The sequence below is a fragment of the Natator depressus genome, chromosome 4, assembly GCF_965152275.1.
Source record: "Natator depressus isolate rNatDep1 chromosome 4, rNatDep2.hap1, whole genome shotgun sequence".
Taxonomy (NCBI): Eukaryota; Metazoa; Chordata; order Testudines; family Cheloniidae; genus Natator; species Natator depressus.
The window spans coordinates 2,992,945-3,004,789 of NC_134237.1; the positions used below are offsets into that span (position 1 = coordinate 2,992,945).

At 39.8% G+C, this 11,845-nt stretch overlaps 1 protein-coding gene across 1 annotated transcript; it reads right to left on the reverse strand.

The window, feature by feature from the left end:
• Nucleotides 1–1,039: 1,039 nt before the first annotated feature.
• On the reverse strand, nt 1,040–9,742 carry LEPROTL1 (leptin receptor overlapping transcript like 1). Its single transcript, XM_074950265.1, has 4 exons — nt 9,665–9,742; nt 6,538–6,616; nt 4,561–4,747; nt 1,040–3,499 (listed from the first exon to the last, which is right to left on the reverse strand). The coding sequence occupies exons 1-4, from the start codon at nt 9,678–9,680 to the stop codon at nt 3,383–3,385; spliced, it is 399 nt and encodes a 132-aa protein (XP_074806366.1). The 5' UTR covers nt 9,681–9,742; the 3' UTR covers nt 1,040–3,382.
• Between the last annotated feature and the right edge of the window lie 2,103 nt (nt 9,743–11,845).

Sequence of the window (11,845 nt, forward strand, 5' to 3'; positions counted from 1 at the left end):
CAACTCAGTTGCGTCCAACAAACAAACTATATTAACACTTCCCCCACTACTGGTCCCAAGAGATCTCATTTACCCCAGAAAAGCAGCTCTTCATTGTTACGGTCATAAGTTCTTCCCTCACCCACTACAGGACTCTGACTCACTCGTTTCCTCACTTATGAGTGATGGTTAGAAAATTAAAATTTCAACCATCAGAAGCCATCTATTATAATTTTCCTCAGATTTCACACATTAGAAATACGTGTATTTTGCTTTTCAGAAACTGGTTTGACCCCCATCAAGTTATCAGTTTTTCCCCCCTAGAAAAAAGGAAAGGGCTCATCCACAGTTTCCATTGATTTCTTTTGTTAGAAACAGGCACTTCCCAATTTTCAGAAGTTTGCTGATGAACGTATTTCACACCACTCTTTATAAATCAGTATTCTTATACCTTGTGTGTACTGAGGCAATAAATGTAGCAGAAGCTCAACATACCAGAGTTTTGACTGACAATATATTACTGTGGAATATTTAAGTTTATATTGTGCTAGGTTGGGCGAATCCACTGGTTACAACTAATAAAATACTGTATGGTTTAGCATACTGTTATATATAATTTAAGAATTTCAAAAGTCCCCATATTGTGACATCTATTGGCAATGTAAGCATATACAATTAAGTTAGAGAGGTAGTATCTGATATTACACATCTTACAAATGAAATTCAAGAAAATGGGAGAGAGAGACTTGGAAAAGTGTCTAAACATTTTAAATTATCTTTTATGGCTTTTTTGGAGTTTGTTGGGACATCATTGTGTACTGATGAATATATAATCTTAAACCTCCACAGTAAGTCTCAATAGCAGCCTCAGATTAATGAAGTACTGGCTCACAGAACTGCCTCAAGTAATTTTTGAAAACAAGCACATTTTTCCAACAGCAAGGACAACCCTATGAAAACAAGTTGGGGAAAGCAATCCATGTTTTAAACACATCAGATTATACTCTTTGATTAACATAACAGTATATTTTAATTAAATACCCAGAACTCAAGCTGATATTTAAAATGTTTATTGTTTCATCATTAAAAGTTCTCTATAGAAGGATGGCAATGCTATTTCAGTGCATATTATATGGAAAAATCATACCTCTCAAGTGTCTAGCCTAGAAACCAGAGACAGCACTATGTCTAATTAGTGTGCAAGGTCAAGAACACAATGCTGTCAATGCAAATATACAGAAAAATACATGGCTATTAAATATAAAAAATTCTGTGGTCAAGTGGAAGAGTAACAGGGTATTACAATGACACCTAGGAAAGCAATGTGGGTATGGGAAAAACAGAACTCATTTCTTGGGCAATTGACTGGGACAGATCAAAAAAATTCAAGAATCTGGGAGGAGTTGTCAAAGTCACAAGTGCTACCTTTTGTGTGAAGGCAAGTACTATCCTTAGCCACTGGTTTAGAAGATTTTCAAAAGCATGGACAAGTGCCGCTGAAAGTCAATGAGACATGCTTCTAACTCACTTAGGCACTTTTGAAAATTTCCACCTTACTCAGCAGATTCTTCTGTTACACGTCTTTACAGGTGGCTGAAATGCTATCTGCTAAAGACTCACTTTCTGCACACCTATGACTTTATTCTTCAGTTCCTTTACAGCTATGGAGAATATTGCTCAAAGCCACAACATTGTGTGGCTTTAGTAGACTGACAGGTAGCTGTACACACTAGACTAAATATCTTGAACATACAATATCACACATATAACTATCAGACTTGAAATAGTCAGTTTTATAGTTAGTTTACATCCGTGTAAATAAAATAATCCCCTTTCAAACAAGATAAGCCAAGATCCACTTACTCTGTGCTTTTTTATACTGAAGCACTGGTCATTAAGACCTAAGTAATCAATTTTTTATCATGCCTGCACAGTTAGCTTTCTAATCTTCATTTTAAAAAAAGTTGAATAAAAATAGATTTAGAAGTATTTTTGGTCAGCTTTATTGATGCATCTAATACAATCAAGCCTGGCTAATCTGCATTAATCCACTGTCTACCACAATGAATGTCTAATAAATAGGATTTGCTTCAATTAAAAACAGACAACTGAGAGGTATGCAGAAAACTTGTCTTAAATATTGTAAATTACAGGTGATATAGCCTTATGGAACAAGAACTACAATTACAGATAACATTACTGTTAACAGATAATGCATGAACTGAAAGACTGACAGTCACTAGGAAATCATTTCAGTCAAAGACTTGCAAAAAAGTTGTGCTTTGACGGTACTGTATATTCATATAGCAATCAATTTTCTTACATAAGTTAAATACCTATGATTTAAGTGTTAGTCTACATTTGAAAAGCCATTTTACTCAATATATACTATGTATAAAATAAATTTAAAAAGGGAAGCGGGGAAAATATTTTGTATACGCTGCTAACAAAAAAAAAAACAAAAAACACACACACACATCAGTAGTTCCATAAATGAACATTTTACCTCCCCTTTGGTAAAATGTGAAAAGTTGACATAAGACCAAAAACATACAATACTTATAAATAGAAACATTTCAACACAGATTTTTTGAAAAATGGAATTAAATATCAGTTTTCTTTTCTCAACAATGCAATTTAAATTTTGCATTTTATAGCATCAATAAACTTACAGATAAGAGATTTGCATGTCACACCCACACAAGAGTTGAGAACAAAAAGGGGGAAGTACTCCTTTAAGGGTGTTAAAAACATAGGAATCAGATCCCAGAAAATAATTACCCGCTTATTGGCAGAAGCCCCATCCCCAAGCCAGTGGCATCAATACTTCAGTCATAGTGAGGTATGAACAGAAAAGTCTACAGCTGGTACTCCCACCCATTATGCATACCTCCACCCCCATACACATTTGCTTATTGACAATGTTGTCGTTTGGGCAGTACAATTGCTTACTTTGTCTCCTTTGTACATCATATTTTAATCACCAGGGTCAAGAGAAAGAAAAAAAAGATACATTTTATCTTTAACTCAATATTACTGTTGCTCTTTTTTTAAAAAAAAAAAAAACTTTCAATGAAACCATTTAAAAATTCTTGTTCCAGCATTTATATGTAGCATAAATACAAAAACAGAATGGAACCAACAATTACAATTTTTAAAGTGAGATACTAAACATATTTAGATAAAAGGAAGTGAAAACAGTGTCTTTTTCCAAACAATAGAAACCTTGAAATCCATCAGCAAGTCAGTCAAGATAGTACACTTAAAATAAACAAGGTGAAAAGGAGTATCTAAAATACACCCAAGGTTTGCTACGCTATTTCTCCTTATTGCCCTTTCTCTCATTTGTATGGATGGCCACTGAATGACAAGATGTCTGTGACAGTTCTGTACTAAACTCCTTTCACCACTGCTGCCAGCTGAAGTCGTCATTGCTGCCAAAGACCAAGAAAAATCCTAGGATAGTAGCAAAGATGACAGTATTCCCTGTGAGGACGAGTGCACATGCTCCCCACAAAATCTGTGGATAAGGGAAATTTAGTTACATATACAGAGAAACAGACAGCAGAAGCAACCAAATGAGACAAAAACGAGTATGCAAAGTTACTGAACGTGGTCCGAAGTGTTAACAAGTCACTGATGCAAGGACAAGTTTGTATATTATGATTTGAAATTAAACCACAAAGCCCAGGTACATGTTTTAACAATTCTCTCACAGTTGGTCCGGCACCAGAGCAGCTCCCCACACTGCTAGCAATGGAGGAAGCGCTAGAGTACAGGTACAGCTGCTTTTTACCACCATATCATCTAGACCTGCTCCAAGCAGGGTTAGATAACACAGTAAAACACGTCTGCTCTCAACCTACCCTTGTGCTTCTTTGGTTGCTAGCCCGAGTACTAGACTTGCCTAAACAGAGAATTATAGATGCAGCCCTCAAAAAAAAAAAAAAAGTTATCTTGGTAACTAAGTGGGATTTTCAAAAGCCATCTAAAGGAATTAGGTGTTCAGAATCCATTAAAAGTCAATAGAAGTTGGGCACCTGACTCCCTCAGGCACTTCTGAAAGCCACACTTCAGTTGGGAGGTTTCCCTCTAGGAAAGAACTTAAACAACAACTTTATTTTCTGATTTTCTCCATGGAATTAAAGCAGACTAGATATTCTTTTAAAAGGTGTAAGTGAAAGAATACAAAGCAGTACAGAGTGTTTTGAGGGACTGAAGAGAATTATACATGGATTAGAATGAGGGCCACTCATTTTTTCATCATTCTCTGACATCCTATATTTTTGTTTACTGAACCTAACAAAAAGAAGAAAGAGAAATAGCTGACTACCAAGGAACTATCCTTTCTATTACACAAATGGTCTCCAAATTATTTGGAACATTTCTAGTTTTGTTTCTGGGGGTAAGTTTTTATATTGCTGTTGTGTTATATATATTTTCATCTACTCAGGTACACTCTAAACATCTTAGTTTAAGTTATATCAAAATGTATCAGCAAAACTTTAAGCTCAGAGAGAGTATTACACAACATAGAATCATTTAGCAAAGAACATGTTCCCATATGGAAATATTACCAACCAGTTGTGCTCTGGCAAATACTATAGGTAGTCCAAATGCTGAGACAACAATGCCTGTTGTAAGAAATATTGCTAGTTCCTTGCAAGCATTACTTGTAGCATCTGTTTCATCTACTAATCTTCTTGCTATGCAGTATGGAATAGGAGAAAGGATGTAAAAAAACAGAACAAACAGTGGCCAGTATTGGCTGGGGAAAAGAAAAAAAAGAGACAAGAGTTAATATTCCCATTTCTCCACAGTAAATACTTCATTGTTGCTTTTCCTGATATAAGATTATACTTTTATCCCACCACCCAGGAAACAGGAAAGTTTAAGAAGCCCCTACCACAGTGATTGCTGTACAAAGCATATTAAGAACTAGTCGCTTGCCCCACTGCAAAGTTATAACCCTCTTTTAATCGATTTCCTATTCAGGCAAAACTTTAAGAATGGGGCATTCCAACATGAACTGACAGACATATTGGCTCCAGTTCATTTATGTGGGAAGTGAATTCCATAACCAAGATAGGCCCACCCATGAAAATGTTCTGGCAATAGCCCCAGATGTTCAAGCCTGGGGCTGATTCAGCTGACCTCAATGACAGTGGAGGAAAACCGGTTGAGAGGGAGTTCTCAGAAGGTTATAGAGAAAGATCTCAATCTGCTCCTCCCTTCACTTCATGAACTTGTATTGAAACATTTAAAACAAAAAACAAATCCAGCTATCATTACTAAAAATAATCAAGTGCCAAGATCTTTTAACATTTTAAATGTCCAAGTGTAACAATGCCATTATGTAATCCATACATCCATACCATTTGGCAATAATGGTTTATTTTATTAACACTTAAACCGATATGGTTTCTTAAGCACACAATGAAGGGAAAGACATATCCATGTTTTTCTGGGAGCCTCATTGCATCATTTAAGAGAACCAGATATGATCAACTCCACTCTGAATATTTTAGCACCCAAGCCAAGCTTTATAGGACTTAAAAGCTGCCCATAAAAAAATTATCTGTGGAAGGAGACAATTGTTCTCCACAGACATTTATAAAAAAAAAAAAAGCATAGCAATGGAATGAATGCCTCCATAATATTTTTAAGAACTTGGAAAATTAATATTTTGGCAGATATTTTAAGTTTAGAGTTCACTCAGTAAGAAGGGGTCATACAAAGTATATTTAGCACTACACCTGACATTCAACACACAGAAAGCAGGGAAAAGGACGCTACAGACCAAAACACAGACCCATGAGGGCAACTTATCCCACAACAACAGTGCAAGATGTCATCCTACCTAGCAAGAGGTGTTTAGTATATTTTTTTTCATTCTACCATAAGTTGAAATACCAGGACAATTTATCAAACAGATCTGGTATACGGAAGAAACGAGAAGGGCCTTCCCTGGGGCTAGATGGTCTACAAGCTTGTCTATCAGTGAATCGAGAGAGACAAGGTAGGTGAGGTAATATCTTTTATTGGACCAACTGTTGTTGGCGAGAGAGACCAAGAAGTTGGTCCAATAAAAGATATTCCCTTTCCCTCCTTATCGAATATTCTGGGACCAACTCAGCTACAACACTGAATGTATCAGTGAATCTGCCAACTATCCAACAGAGCTTGTTGGACAAAGTGGCCATCACACTGGCAATACATTTCTATTTCCCATTTCAATACATGCTAAAACCCTTGTCAATCGCAAGTACACAGAGGTTATAGGATAAAAGGAGTATTTGAGAAATATTTTTCTGATGCTTTCCTTAATGGTTTGTATTTAAGACTATCCTATTAATATTAGTTGATTTCCCTCTTCTGACCAGATAGCTGCAAACTAGTTCACAGGTGATCTTTGTTTTTTCCAACATTTTCAATCCATAATCAAAAAACTGCCTATAGGAACAGGCGAGTGTGCACCAAAAGGATTTTCAGTACACTGGATCTGGAGGACAGACTATTCAGTAGTGAAAGGGCAAGAGGTCAAACTGTATACATTACCTATTGTACTGTGGAAGAGCACATCCAAGCATTAAGAACATTAGTCCAATTGCTCCTCCAAAGGACAAACTAATCAAAGCTGTAAGGAAAACAAATCAAGAACAGGATGGTCAGTTTGTTGGACCACATGGAACACTACTACACATTCTGAAAGCATTCACAATTTTTTTGGATGTTGGCAAATCTGAACAATATCTACACAAGTCAAGGGTGTCATTGCGATAACAGCCTCCTCCTGCTGCATTAACAGACTTTCAAAGTCAAGGTGGAGGAGGGGATATCTTTCATTGGACCAACTTTTGTTGGGGAGAAAAACAAGCTTTCGAGCTTACAGAGTATCCTATAATATCCAAGTCAATTTTACTTTTATAAACATTTAAAACAGATCAATGGATGCTGTTGCAGTAGATTGGGGCGAGCTGATCTCATTCCTCTCCAGCATTTGCTTGACAGAATACGCTGTAATTAAGGTTGCAAAATAGATTCAATAATAATCCTGTTTTTCACTTGCTCAAAAACTCCTTGGGGCTAGACAGAAGATTAATTTTTTGGCATGTTTGAAGGAAATCTATTCAACTACTTGAATTGTGAAAAATAAATGTGTCACACTAATAATGCAAATGGGCTGAACTTTGAAATGAGCCACAAATCACGCTTATTGAATGGAATATCCCATAATCAAGCTTGCAAAAAATACAACTGGACATATTTCTAAATTACTTGTATTCACTTAGCACAATAAGATTTTAGCAAAGAAGCCCAGCCTCCTTTGTATAAACTCACTGCCTTATACTTATTCATTATTTAGTATCATAGGTCAGAGATTGATAATTGTTCACAAGGCTATGTTCTGAAACCTTCTCTTATGTGATTTTTTTTTTAAAAGTTATTCTGAAGTTATTTGACTAAATTAGTGTCAAGTCACATGCAACATATACCTCATAATTTTATTTCACACTCTGAGATGTCCACGTTTATATAAAAAAAGTATGGTAATTGCATCCACTAGAAATCTTTTTTTTTTTAAATCAGAAAATAGAAGCTATTCCCATTGACTGATGTGAAAGCGTAATTGTTTTAAATCCTCATTTTACATCCTATCAAACAATGTCCTCTTAAAACTGCTCAGTTATTTACCAATGAAAATGTTAACTTGATATACAGCCAAATTAAATTTTACAGCTACTATGCTTTTCAGAATTAAATCTTTTAAAGTGCTACCATTTGTGTATTAAGTAGGATTCATTCAAATCTACTGAAACTCAAGTTCCCAGATTCTTTTCACTGATTCCAAGCCATTAGAGCATTATAAGCAAACATTTTATTTCTCATTTGTTTCATATTTAATTTAAGCAGATGTTTATTGGTATTACAGTAAAAGGTTCTGTACATTTGTATTTAACACTACACAAAAATGTAACTTTGGTTACAGGAACATTTATATTAAGCTTTAAAAGAAAGTCTATTTTAGATGAAGTTTTGAATGTAATTTAAAATGAGGCTTTCACCTCTTTGTTTGCTACATATTTTCACCTGTTAATACTTAAAGAACAAAGATGATGCAAGTGGGACTGTCATATCCACCTTGGGACTTTCTGAAGCACAAGAGAGGTTGAGTCCCTTCAGGTAACCTCATGGGGTTACTTCATTTATTAATCCTATTCTGAGGAAAATGTGATTTAACTTTGGCAGTATGATTAAGCTAGCAATGAGAATGAATAGAGGTTTCTCATGAAGCTATGTGGCATATACATACCCATTTCTCAGTATAGATTCAGACAATAAAATTGAAGTGAACAGAGTTTTTGGAATTGTAAAAAGTATTTTCCTTTCATATTTTTCAAAATGGATTATTCGGTTTGTTTATGGATTCCAAAGCCCACTGGAGCTAACAAAAACTCTGACCTCAAAGGACTCTGAATCAGGCCCTTCATTAATTTGACAGCATTTTGCCCATAGTACATTGTACTGTTTACCCCGTACACTCAGTCGGTTTCTTCTATTTATGTGGGTCATTTTAAGAGAAAATACAATTATACTGCAAAAATCAGTGAGATCTCAGAAGCAGAGCTAGTACCTGAGGCTACTTCTAGCTCATTTCAAATTTTAAACAATCAAAGGAATTATTAATATAGAAATATGTTAAATTTCATGTTAAACCTGTTTCCCATTAAGTTATTGTGCTTTTGGTTCCATGTGTTCATTTTTATCTGAAAACATTTTGAGGCAAATGACAGATTTTCAAGAAGCTGAAGTCTTACCAATTCTTAACCAGCCAGCGGGCTTTATTGTAAATCTGTCTTTAAATAACATCCTAAGATCAGAATTATTTAACTTCACAGATTCATAGAGGTATTCCCCAAGAGATTTCAGTCCATTTAAAGTTAGGATTTGTTTTATGAAAAATGTTACTGGAGATTCTAGTTGTATAGATACAATACAAATGAAGATTAGAGTAAATCTAGGATTTGAGGAGTCAGCTTGCCAGTAGCCAGAAGATGACTTTCATTGGAAGAGCAAGGGAAAGCAAAATAATATTTCTTGCAAAATTTACTGGTTGTGGGTGTTTAAAATTTGACCTTCCACCCTCCTGTCTGCAAAGGCGCCCCCACGAACGAGAGCCAAGGGTAAACCAATCAAGTGCTGCAGGCCTAAGGCTTTGTTTTCACGTGGAAACAGCTACCTTGCAGTCAAACCCAAGTGGGGACAAGGTACGGGTGTGTTTGCTAGCCCCCGGCGGTGGGTACTGGGTTGGCCTAGATCAGCCACGCGGAGGAAGAGACCACTCGGGCCTCCGGACCGAGTCTCCCCCCCAGAGAGCGCTCACCCCGAGAACCGCTCAGCGCGGCGCCCGCTCTCCCGCGGCTGCTCGCGGCGCAAGGCAGCTCTGACAGCCGTTTCTGCGCGCCCGCGGCCCAGCCACTGCTCCCCGCCAGGGTGGAGGGCCCGACCCGAGGCTGCGGGAGACCGGCCCCGCACCGGGGAGCGAAGGCGCTGCCCCGGCGGCTCCCCCTCTACCTCGGGGCACGGGGTGTAGCTGGGACACTGGGTCTCGGGGCACCCATCCGCCTCCGCTCCCTGACCCCTCCCGACGCCGAGCGCCAACAACCGCTTCTGCCCCCGGCACCTTTGATCCCGGCCATAGTGCCGCCGCCGCCGCTCCCCTCAGCGCACAGCCGGCCGCCGGCGCAGAGCACGCCCGACCCGACCCCACCCCACCCCCGGAAGTGCGTATGCGGCGAGACAACACTTCCGGTAAGAACTGCGCAGCCGCCAAGGCAGGAGCTTGCTCCCCCTCCCCGTCTTGTGTCTCGGGCGGCTGTGAAGCCTTGCGCGAGGGGCCTGTCGGGGAAGGGAGGTGGCTGCTTAAAGGGCCGGTATCGCAGCGGGGAATCCTTACAGGGCCAGGGACAACATGTTACTCAGCCTCCCTAGACCAGCAAAATGAAGCGCCCAAGTCACACCCCTTGCCGCCTGGCCCTGGACTGCTCCCTGCTGGGCGCAGATGCCAGCTGTGCCTCAGTTCTTACCTCAGAAATGTTGCAACCCCCCTGATATTATCATTAGTCGCACAACGTTTGGTGCTTTCCTTAAAGCCCCAGGTCCTGGAGCCCTGTGATTATGGGAGACTCTCCTCTGTAAAACAAGTTCGTTTCTAGCCCTTGTGGTTGGCTGACACTGTGAGCCAGTCAGACCAGGATGCTGAAAACAAATCAAAACATCCCCACTGTTGTTATTTTGTTATTTTTCAGACAAATTTCATTTGGGTCTGAGTCATGATTTTTGAATGCTTGAGGTTGGCAATTCTGCAGCTGATAGAGTGCCTGCTCCTCCCTCCAGCGTGAACAATTTTAGATGTTGCTGGATGTGTAAGGTAATTGCCCATCCCTTTCAAAGGAGCCACACAAAATATGTAATTGCACACTGAATGCAGAGCAAAGGAACTTGGAAGGAGCAGCTGGTACAAAGCAAAAAAGGCCCTCCATGACCAACATGCTTTTTGAACATGTGTATATTCCAAATCTGTGTCTAGCTCAAGTCCTCAATAAGCAAAACCAATTTACTACGTTTTGCCAAAAACATTTAAGGCTCAGTCCTTCAAGAGGAGGATTGGGTGTGGTCTACATTTAAGTTTAATGCAGCAGTTCTCAACTGGGGGTCCGGAGCCCCATAGAGGGCTGCAAGCAGGTTTCAGTGGGTCTGGCAAGCAGGGCTGGCATTGGACTCTATGGGGCCCAGCGCAGAAAGCCCAAACCTGAGCCCCGCCATGGGGGGATGAAGCCAAAGCCCGAGCAACTTAGCTTTACAGGGTACCCTGTGGTGTGGGGCCGTGGTCAATTGCCCTGCTTGGCTGCTTGCTGCCCCCTAATGCCAGCCTGGACTTTTCTATGCAGAAAAACTGTTTTTGTGGCACAGGTGGGCCAGGGAGTTTTTATAGCATGCTGGGGGGAGAAGGGGGCTCAGAAAGAAAAAGGTGGAGAACCTCTGGCTTACTGCATTAGGCACTATATGACCCACAGAAAGTTTACAATATTGAAAAAGTTTATTAACACAAATGAGAGCTATAGTGCATAAATTGGGTCTATAGATTCAGTTGTTAAGACCAGAAGGGATTAAACTGACCTCTTATCTAGTGAATAACACAAGCCACAAAATTTCAACTAATGCATCCTTTTGCAAGCCCAATAACTTTTGATTGAACAAGAGCATCACTCTTTAGGTATGTCTAGGCTCCAAACAAAGCGTGTTCTTAACTCAGGATCGCTAAATTGGGTTAAAACAGCAGAGAAGACTCAACTATTTGGAATTTAACTTGGGTTAGCAGCTCATGTTCAACCCCAGGCTGTGTGGCAGGTTTGGCCTTGGGCTGCTAGCCCTTGTCTTCCTGCTGTTGTAAGTAACCCAGGTTTTAACCCATACCGTGTAACCAGCTGAGACTGTGACTAAGCCAAGACTCCACTTAGGAGGCCTGGCCGAAGAGACACAGGCTGGGCTCTGGGCACTGCAGCCCTTACATTAAAACGTATGCCCAGGAGGAAGCATGTGTTTTGACCAGCAGGGCTGTAATTAGAGGCCTGTGTGCTGTGGAGGGGCCCCCTGGTCTGAGGGGGCCCCAGGAGCTGTGGGGATTGGCTCAACCCCAGGAAAGGTGCCCTCCATGGGGTGTAATAACCTTCCACTCCTTCAGCCCCACCTGCACCCAACATCGCTCTTTGCTAACAAAACAACCTGAGGACACAAAATCGCCTCCAGGCACCCTTAATTCTGCCTGTGCCATCCCACAGGTCCAGCACTGCAGCAGGGCAGA